The sequence below is a fragment of the Mustela putorius genome, unplaced genomic scaffold, assembly GCF_011764305.1.
Source record: "Mustela putorius furo isolate JIRA1106 unplaced genomic scaffold, ASM1176430v1.1 tig00537227_pilon_pilon_pilon, whole genome shotgun sequence".
Taxonomy (NCBI): domain Eukaryota; kingdom Metazoa; phylum Chordata; class Mammalia; order Carnivora; family Mustelidae; genus Mustela; species Mustela putorius.
In genome coordinates, this window is record NW_025422368.1 from 37,252,848 (window position 1) to 37,263,281 (window position 10,434).

The 10,434-nt window shown below is 38.0% G+C and overlaps 1 protein-coding gene across 3 annotated transcripts in view; it reads left to right on the forward strand.

Annotated features, from left to right (window-relative positions):
* LOC101692724 (NKG2-A/NKG2-B type II integral membrane protein) overlaps positions 1-9,696 on the forward strand; it is a 28,026-nt gene extending 18,330 nt beyond the window's left edge. For all 3 annotated transcript variants that reach the window (XM_013049552.2, XM_045073075.1, XM_045073074.1), the window contains 2 exons: positions 7,666-7,769; positions 8,013-9,696. In XM_013049552.2, the coding sequence (XP_012905006.2) occupies positions 7,666-7,769; positions 8,013-8,133 (225 nt within the window). In that variant the 3' untranslated portion in view covers positions 8,134-9,696. The remainder of the gene's footprint in view (positions 1-7,665; positions 7,770-8,012) is intronic.
* Positions 9,697-10,434: the final 738 nt, after the last annotated feature.

The following is a 10,434-nucleotide window of genomic DNA, read 5'->3' on the forward strand; positions in this document are numbered from 1 at the left end:
CCCTCTCTCTCTGCCTGCCTCTCTGCCTACTTGTGATTTCTGTCTGTCAAAAAAATAAATAAAATCTTTAAAAAAAAAAAAGAATTTCTTGCTCCTTAATAATAGGGAATTTATGCCGAAGTCCTTTTTGATTAACATGCGTAAGACAGTGAAAATTGGAGGCTTCCTGAAAAGCTGAGCAAATGAGAGAATCAGCTATTTCATTACCTCTAGCTAATGGCCCTGGAAGGCCAGTGTGACTTCAGATATGAGTAGCATAAAAAGGAGCAGAGCACTGGTGAATAAGGGATTGCAAATGATAAAATAATGAATGGAGGGAGACATCAGAAGTAGAAATAGTAGCAGTTTCAATAGCTGCAAAACATACACTGTATATAACAGATCAGATGGCAGATTAAATGCAGAAGAAATATCTTGAAACAATGCAATAACCACCATTAATTCTGATTTTTGCGCTGAAAGACCAGTAGTAGATATGACTTTCCAAGTAGGACCATAATAACAAGCTTTACCTTTAACAGAGCCATCAGAAGAGTAAGTAGGGGCATCTGTTATTGGATTTTAGAAGTAATTCTAAAAAGGAAACAATAGGTAAAGAGGGATAATGAGAAGAAATGTCTCCAGTAAAGCCACTAAGAACAATTTGCCAGTTTAAATTATTTTGGAATGCAATTTCAATTTGTGCCTTATATAAAGGCAGAACAATAACCTGTGGATGATAACCCTGTATTTGCCGAGTTCTTTTCCTTCCTAATTGAATAATACTGCCAATATGGTCTATATAGATAATGAGTGTTTTAACAGTATTATTTGGGAGAAAGATCCATTCTACAATTAATTTTTCCTGGATAATTAATCCAGTGGGTGTATGTGGGGTATGAAAAATGAGAAGATTTATCAGTATTCCAGGTTGAACTCTGTCCGTTTGCATTGAATGAATCTGGCTTTCAACAAACCGTAATTCTTTTAAAGCCTCTTTTGATAGGGTCCTGGGGCTGTTTAAATTAGGATCCCCCTTTAAAGAGGCAAAAAGATGCTGTAAAGCATATGTGGAAATTCCAATTTTAGGTCTTATCCAATTAATGTTTCCCAATAACTTTTGCAAATCATTCAAGGTTGTAATTTTATCTCTACGGATTTGAACTTTTTGGGGTTTAACTGACGTCCTGTCCATAATGAACCCCAAATACGAGAAAGGTGTGGTAACTTGTATTTTTTCTGGAGCTATAATTAGTTTGTATTTCTCAAATTGCATTTGAAGCATTCTAAATGCATCCTGCAATTGCATGTTATCGGAGGCTGAACATAATATATCATCCATACAATGGATAAGATAAACTTGTGGAAATTGATCTCTAACTGTCTGTATAAGTTTTGTCATACTCCTGACAGATAGTGGGGCTATTCAGCATTCCTTGTGGAAGAACTTTCCACTGATATCGTTTGGCTGGTTCTTTTAAATTTATACTGGGAATAGTAAAAGCAAAACGAGGACAGTCTTCCTTAGCAAGTGGTATAGTATAAAAGCAACCCTGTATATCTATGATTACTATTGATCATTCATGTGGGACTAGATTAGTCGAAGGCAATCCAGGTTGGAGAGACCCCATGGGTTAGATAGTAGAATTAACTGCACATAGGTCTGTTAAAAGTCTCCATTTCCCTGATTTTTTTCCTAATAACAAAAACTGACGAATTCCAAGGACTATGAGATCCTTCAATATGTCCTTTTTCTATCTGTTCCTCCACGAAGGCTTGCAAAATAAGTAATTTCTCTTGTGGTAAGGGCCACTGCTCCACCCAAACCGGTTTGTCATCCTTCCAATTTAACTTAATGGGTTCAGGAGCAGTGGCTCTCAGTGAAAAATCTGGGAATCCTGCTTAGGGGAAGGTAAAACCAGAGAGGCTTCCCATTGACTTAGTAAGTCTCGCCCCCAAATGTTAATGGGTAAGTCTACAATATATGGCTGTAGATAACCCTTTTGACCCTCGGGGCCTTCACAGAAAAGAATACTGGCGCTTTGATGCACATTGCCAGTCTGTCCTAATCCTATAATAGTAACAGGAGAGGAATTGCATGGCCATTTCTTAGGCCAGTGTAATGAGCTTATGATAGACACATCAGCTCCAGTATCAATTAGACCTGAAAATTTCTTTCCTTGTATTTTAAGATGACAAATTGGTCTTCTTGATATATTTTCTCAGTCAAATATGCTCCTGCCTTTCCAGTACACCCAAACCCATCGGAGTTTCTTTATTTATTTTTAGATTGACCCCAGAGATAGGGTAAAAGCAACAACTGAGCAATGCAGTCTCCTTTTTGAAAACGGTATGGCGCCACAGTAGTTAACACCACTGAAATTTCACCAGTATAATCTGAATCAATAACACCAGTATGAACTAGCACTCACTTTAAAGTAAGGCTTGATCTTCCCAAAAGTAACCCAGTGGTCCCCTTTGATAGAGGGCCATAAATGTTAATTAGAATTTTAACGGAAAGCTTGGTAGGCATTAAAAGATCATCTCTGGGGATGGGGAGATCTAATCCAGCACTACCAGGTGGGGCATGTAATAAATTTAAAATGATACATTTGTCTGAAAGCTGGGTGTTATGGCAGAATTGGCCCTCTTGTTTTTCGGGGCTGAGGGCTTGCACTGAAATAAGTTTCCCTGAAAGGGGTATCCATCCTTGCCAACTCTAGAACGACACTGACTCGCCCAATGGTTTCCCTTTTTACATTACATACAGAGACCAGGTGTTTTATTTTACATTTTGCAGAGGGAATTTTCCTCTTTGCCTACACTGAGCTTTAGTATGCCCTGCTTGCCCACAGTTGAAACACTGTCCTTTAAATTTTCCTGTGGTCAGAGCAGCCATTTCTTGAGCTAACAAATCAGCTTTATAGGTTTCTGTTCCTACTCCTTGGCATAGCTTAATATAATCTGTCAATGTTCCCTTGCCTTTAAAGGGTGCTAGCAACTTCTTACAATCAGAATTAGCATTCTCATAAGCCAACAGTTGCATAATGGTATCCTCAGCCTCAAGATTATTTATCTGTCTTCTGACAGCCTCTGTAATCTTGCAATAAAATCAGTATAGGGCTCTCTTGGACCCTGTACCACTTTTTGAAAAGAAGAGCATTTATCTCCCTGAGATTCTATTCTTTCCCATGCTCTCAAACAGCAACGCCAGAGCTGCTCAACAGCTTGATCATTCATTAATACCTGGTCTTGAACCTGGGCCCATGGTCCAAGACCCATGAGCTGTTCTATGGAAATAGGAATGTTATAAGCTCTATTATGGGCAGCTGCTATTTCTGCTTGATCTTGCCACCATGTTTTGAACTGCAAGAACTCACTTGGAGATAGAACTGTTCTTGCTAGCAATGACCAATCCGTCGGAATAAGTCGATTGCCTTCTGCGATGCCTTGAATGATTCCCATTGTAAATGAAAAATTTGCCCCATAGTTTTGTACTGCCTGTTTTAGTTTCTTCAATAATTTGAAGGGAAATTGCTCATGCTTGGCCTCATAGATACCATTAGGGTTGTTAGGACATATACCATTAGGGTTGTTAGGATCATGTCCTGGAACAACATGTTCTGTAATAATAACTGGGAAATTAAAATGTAAGACATCTAGGTCTCCCGCTCACTGTGCTTCAAGGAGGCCTTTCTGAACAGCAGATAGCATGTACTTTTCATCTTTTTCATTAAATGGTGCCTTCTTATAGAACAGCAGAGCTGTTGGCGACAGTGCCGTGGGCACCTTTTGTTCTGTTATTGGAGGAGGAGGAGTTGTTTCCTCCTTTCTATATTTCTTTCTGGTGGCCTTAATAGTTTCTTTCTCCTCCTGGATGGCATGTTCACGTTCCTCTTTTTCACTTTCTCCTGAACATTCATTATCGCTCTCCGAATCAGGGGTTTGTAAAGGCTCCAAAACGGAGCGAATGAGGGTCCAAGTAGGCCATATAGTAACTGGAATTTGCTTTCCTTTAGTATACAAAGGTTTTAATTCGTGACCTACTTTTTCCCATGTTTGTAAATCTAAAGTCCCTAATACAGGGAACCAGGAGCAATGTTCTTTAATTACCTTTAAAAGCTCCATAAGTTGGCCCTCGCTGACTTTTGCTCCTCCCGCTTTCTGGAGCCTTCTCAATAAATAAACATAAAGGCGATAACCGTTTCTGCTCTCTAGATTACCCATACCCTGCGATAATGGCCCACAACCCACCAGTGGGAAAATGGCACAGCTGTGCAAAACTCACGTTGGGGCTTCTTCTCCTGTTTTATTTCTGATCAGATCGGGTCTGGTCTGGTCCCTGTTCAGGCGCCACTTGCCGCTTCCAGCCGGCAACGAGAGAAAAATTAGGCACAAACAAGTCAGCTGCAAGAGACTGGCAGCAGTCCTTTTCGACTGTTGTCCGCTGCTCCCAGTCTCTTGCAGCTGACTTGTTTGTGCCTAATTCTTCTCCCATCACCGGCTGGAAGTGGCACAGGGCAGATATGGATTCTGTGGTAGATAATGTGGTCTAAGGCTGCTAGAGGTGGAGGATATTATCACCCATTCCCTGATGTTCACACTGACTTAAGTCACCTCATAATCCATCCTGTTCCCTCAAGAGCATTACTTTGTGTTTGAAAATGATTTTTGGTGGTATCATTATGACATCTTGAGATGTGGATTTGTATGTAATCATCCTATTAGTTCTCTAGCCTGTGGTTTCCATAAATATTTTTAAAGTGGTATTTAATAAGTTTTTTGTTCATTGTGACTTAATATTGTTGTTCTGCTTTTTTTCTGTCTCTGTGGTTCTCAGTTTGTACTCAGATCTTCTGGATTTCCTGAAGCTCTTTTGAAGATCTATGAACTCTATTAATTTTTTTCTCTCATTCTATAGGATGAATAAATTCTGTTATACCTTTCTCAATTTCACCAACTTTTTCTTCTGCATATCACATATTCTGTAAAGCTAATAAGTGAACTTTTCATTTCAAATATGTATTCATAAACTCAGAATTTTCTGGGGTTTATTCATATATTTTTATTATTCTGTTGATACTTGTTACTCTTATATTGCTGCCATCATATATTCACTTAATTATTTGAACACTGTTTCTTTATAATTTACATATATTTGTAAATATCACTTTAAAATAATTTTTTCAAGATTTTGTTATTTGACAGAGAGAAAGAGAGAGAACACAAGCAGGGGGAGTGGCAGGCAGAAGGAGAAGGAGAAGGAGAAGCAGGCTCCCTGTAGAGCAGGGGAAGCCTGATATGGAACTCAATCACAGGACTCTGGGATACTGACCTGAGCTGAAGGCAATGGTTAAGCAACTGAGCCACCCAGGCGCCCCTAAAATACTTTTTTTCTAATAAATGTAACATCTTATCCCAGTAGAAATTTCTGTTGGCATATGCTTTCTCTTAGCATGGAAGATATTTTCATGGGCTTTGTATGTATTAATTCCTTTAAAGATATATTTATCTTATTTTAGAGACAGAGCAAGAGAGATAAAGAGAGTGCAAATAGCGGGAGGAGCAGAGGGAGAGGACAGAGAAAAACCCCAGCACACTCCATGCTAAGCGTGGAACTTGATGTGGGGATTGATCCCAGGACCCTGAGATCACGACCTGAGCCAAAATCAAGAGTTAGTTGCTTAATCGCTAGTGATGATGAACATTATCACTAGCCATCAGGGAGATTCAAATTGAGATATCACCTTACACCAGTTAGAATGGCCGAAATTAGCAAGACAGGAAACACCATGTGTTGGAGAGGATGTGGAGAAAGAACCCTCTTCCACTGTTGGTGGGAATGCAAGTTGGTGCAGCCTCTTTGGAGAACAGTGCGGAGATTCCTCAAGAAATTAAAAATAGAGCTTCCCTATGACCCTGCCATTGCACTCCTGGGTATTTACCCCAAAGATACAGATGTAGTGAAAAGAAGGGCCATCTGTACCCCAAAGTTTATAGCAGCAATGGCCACGGTCGCCAAACTGTGGAAAGAACCAAAATGCTCTTCAATGGACGAATAGATAAGGAAGATGTGGTCCATATACACTATGGAGTATTATGATTCCATCAGAAAGGATGAATACCCAACTTTTGTAGCAACATGGATGAGACTGGAAGAGTCTCACTGCTAAGTGAAATAAGTCAAGCAGAGAGAGTCAGTTATCCTATGGTTTTACTTATTTGTGGAGCATAACAAATAGCATGGAAGACAAGGGAGATGGAGAGGAGAAGGGAGTTGAGGGAAATTGGAAGGGGAGGTGAACCATGAGAGACTATGGACTCTGAAAAACAATCTGAGGGGTTTGAAGGGGCAGAGGGTGGGAGGTTGGGGGAACCAGGTGGTGGGTATTAGAGAAGGCACGGATTGCATGGAGCACTGGGTGTGGTGCAAAAACAATGAATACAGTTACGCTGAAAAGAAATTAAAAAAAAAAAAGAAATGTTAACTTAAAAAAAAAAAGAGTTGCTTAACCGAATAAGCCACCCAGCTGCCCCATTTTTTAATTTTTTGAAAGACATTTTTGATAATGTAGCTTAGTGAACATTCAATTTCATTTTTCTTAGATTTATTATTTTCTTGTAAGTTGCATAAACTTACAAGTTTGCATAAACCAACTTATCTAAAGTTGGTCTCCTGATATTTTTGTTTAGTATTTCCATATTCATCTTGTTTATTTTTATTTTTTAACCTATCCTCCTGGGTATGATCCTTGTGATTTTTAGCTTAGATGTCAACCACTATTTTTTTTTTAAAGACTGTGTTAAAATGCCACAAGTCACTAGGACTTCCACCCTCTCTCAGGTGATGTGTGTGTGTGTGTGTGTGTGTGTGTGTATGAATGTGTGTGTGCACACACACGCACACATGTGTGGAGAGTCCTCATAACTTTATAGCAGTTCTTAAATCTTCTTCACATTTACTTTCTACTAGGATCTTTTTAATTTTTGGTCTCCTCTCCCCAAGCACATATTTTCCATCAGTCAGGAGTGTGTAGAGAGCTCATGTTATCTCTTCAGTCACACTTCATCATACCTTCTTATTATATTTATGGGGGGGGCACAGTGATTGACACAAAATTATATTTATGGGGGGGCATCACAGTTCTTGACACAAAACCACAACCTCAGACTAGTAAAAGTATACATTTTTCTCATTACCAAGCAGAATAATCACATTGAGCTGAAAAGTCGATGGGCTCTCTCACTCTCTTCCCCACTGCTCATCAAGTCTCCTGTGGCACCAACACCAGTGCTTTCTGCAGCTTCTCCAAACTGTAAAAACTACCACTTGTCTTGATCATTGAGCTGAGGTGGGCAGGTGGGGAGCAACAAAGCAATCCCAGACAATAACAATCCTAAGCAACAAATAAAATGTTTCTTACTTGAATATCTAGGGTTTTTTTTCCACTGTAAATATTTCATGAATTATGGAGCTTTTATCAATTTTCAGAACCCTGAAATTATTATCTTTGTAATTTTGTTATCTTCTCTTACTCCTACTTATAAGGTAGTTTTATAACATGTCTACTGTGTAACATTAAAATTTGAAAGATTCTATAAGGCAAGAATTAACTTTGTTACTACAAAATTCAAATGAATATAAGAGCTTCTATTTGACGTCTAATAAAATTTGTTTTCTCACAGCATTTGTTAGGCCTCTTCATTTCTTCTTCATGGCTTGGAGTCTCCCAGAAAAGCAATAATAATCCATCTGTGTGGCCAAAACACTCAACTTTCTCTTCCAAAGCGTAAGTTTCTTAAGAACTTTTGTATTTTGTACCTTAAAAGAATTAATCTTACAATAAAAAACAGCAATATGTGAACAATTATATAAACACAAGTGTTGAAGTGTTTTCATAGTAAATTATATGGGAAATATTCTGATTGAGGTATACAACTATTAATTGAAATAAATTGTTAATTCATCAAAATATTGTGGTATATAAGGTATATATTGGTAAGATTAATGAGGTATAATTCTCATATTTCAGGTTGGCAGTATCATCAGAGAGTGACCGGGTTTGTCCATATTTCAATTTTGGACTGGAGAAAGTTTTTTCTGCATCTTGTTTAGAAATTAAAACCTACATTTGTAAGCACCAGGCATTTTAGTTACCTAATTTTGGTATAACGCTATGCTACCATATATAAAGAACATGTTTCTCATTTCTCCAAAAGCCATGCAATTATTGTCTCAGAATATTTTTCAGATATATTTTTAGAGAAGTTTTATGTTCACAACAAAATTAAGAGGGAGTTACAGAGTTTTCTTCTATTGCCCCTGTCCACACACCTGCCTCTCCCCCATTATCAACATCCCTCACTAGAATGGTTCTTTTATGACCAAAAATGAATATCCATCGATGTGTTATAATCATACAAAATTTACTTTGTACATGAGGTTTCACCCTTGGTGTTGTTGGACTGTTTTTCAAGATTTATTTATATTAAAGTAAAAAAATATATATACTCGGGTACATATTACACATTTCTTAAGATTTTGCAATTCACTAAAATAAATTATATATATATATATATTACAAATCATAATATTATTGTAAAGTTCCCAATAAAGTGAATTTTACTCATATTTCCAAATAAATTGGTTTGTCCTCACCCTTATAGGGACTGCAAATGAGGGCTAAACAACAAGAGTGGTAATGTAATCAGTCAGAATTGAATCAGGGGAAGATGGATGCAAACAACTATTACCTATTTGTAAGGGAAAGCCTATTAAGAAGAAAGGCTACTAAGATAAAGGAAATCATAAAGAATTTCTTAATGTTGAAGGAGAGTACCCCAAGGAGAGATCACTGTGATACCAGGTCTACTCTGAAGATGGAATTTAGATATCATTGAAGACAAGATGGATACACACATTTATGGCAGAGATGCTCATTGTGTTGACCTGGGACAGAGCAGCTCCACAGTCCACAGGCTGAAATTGGTGAGGCTGGATCTCAGGCTGTGACTGGCAGTCAGGAAGAACCTTTGTTAGGAGGGATGGAGCACAGGGCAGGAAGCTTTGACTGGGACTGGCCACAAGTACTTGCTGGAGGGTGAATACACAGGACCTCCCCGTGAATGCAGCTGACAACCAAGCCATAGTGGCCAAACACCCTGGAAATACCATGAAACCAGGAAGAAGAGCCGTTTCTCTTACAGGGTCTCTCAATTGTCTTTTACCAGCAAAACTCAACCTCATATGAGCTAACAAGGGAGAGAAGTTTATAGGATCCTGCTCCATTATCTGAGAACAGGGCACAGAGGGATGGGTAGATTTGAAGCCAAGAATACTAAATTGTTAAAAGGCACTCAGGGTTATCAGGCAACAACCACAGGGTTACTATATAAGAGCCATTCACATCTGTCCCACATCCTTACAGAATGGAATGAAAGGGTATTTTATGAATCTTTTTTAGTGGAGCACTACCAAATTAGGTTTATTTATGGTAGAGATTGGTTTCTTCTCAATCATTAATAACCAATGTCCTTCACTACTTTTTCTTGTGTGTTATTTTCCTTACCTGGATTTCAGATATTTTAAAAGACATCCTGCTTTATTAAATTCCCCAAGTCCCCACTTCTGTCGCCTTTACCCAAGCTAGAAAATATTTTGATGCAAAAATAAAATGTTAAATGTTGACAAAAACAAGAATAAAAGTATAAAGATTCTGTGTGAGTCAAATAGCTAGTTCTTGCCAGAATTCATGACAAACCTTAGGAATTTGATAATGATTCAGACATTTCTACCTCAGTTCAATTACAAGAGGGAGAGAGATTGAACACAGTTATTACTTGCAAAATAAATCCATATTTTATAAATATTTATCTCTTTGAATATAGACATTTTCTTTTTACACATATTCTTTTTTAATTGCTAAAGTCCAGAGTTTATTTAGATTTCTGTAGTTTTTACCTATGTCCTTTCTGTGAACCAGAATTCTATTCAGGACACCACATTACTACATTGAGTTGTCATGTCTCCCTAGGCTTTTCTTTCTATGGCAGTTTTTCAGACTTCCCTGTTTTGATGATTTTTTTTCTTTTTTTTTGTCATTTTTTTTATTAAGTATCATATAGTAAGTACATCATTAATTTTTGATGTAGTGTTCAATGATTCATTAGTTGGTTGTCATTGATTCCCCCCTTTTTCTCAATTATGTTCAATTAGCCAGTGTATAGTACATAATTTGTCCTTGATTCAGTTTTCAGTGATTCATTAGTTAAGTATAACACCCAGTGCTCATCACAGCATGTGCCCTCCTCAATACCCATCTCTCTGTTATCCCTTCCCCCACCTTCCTCCCCTCTGAAACTTCCAGATTTTTTCTTAGGGTCCATAGTCTCTCATGGTTCATCTCCCTCTCTGATTTCTCCTCCTTTGGATTTCCCTCCCTTCCCCTATAGGCC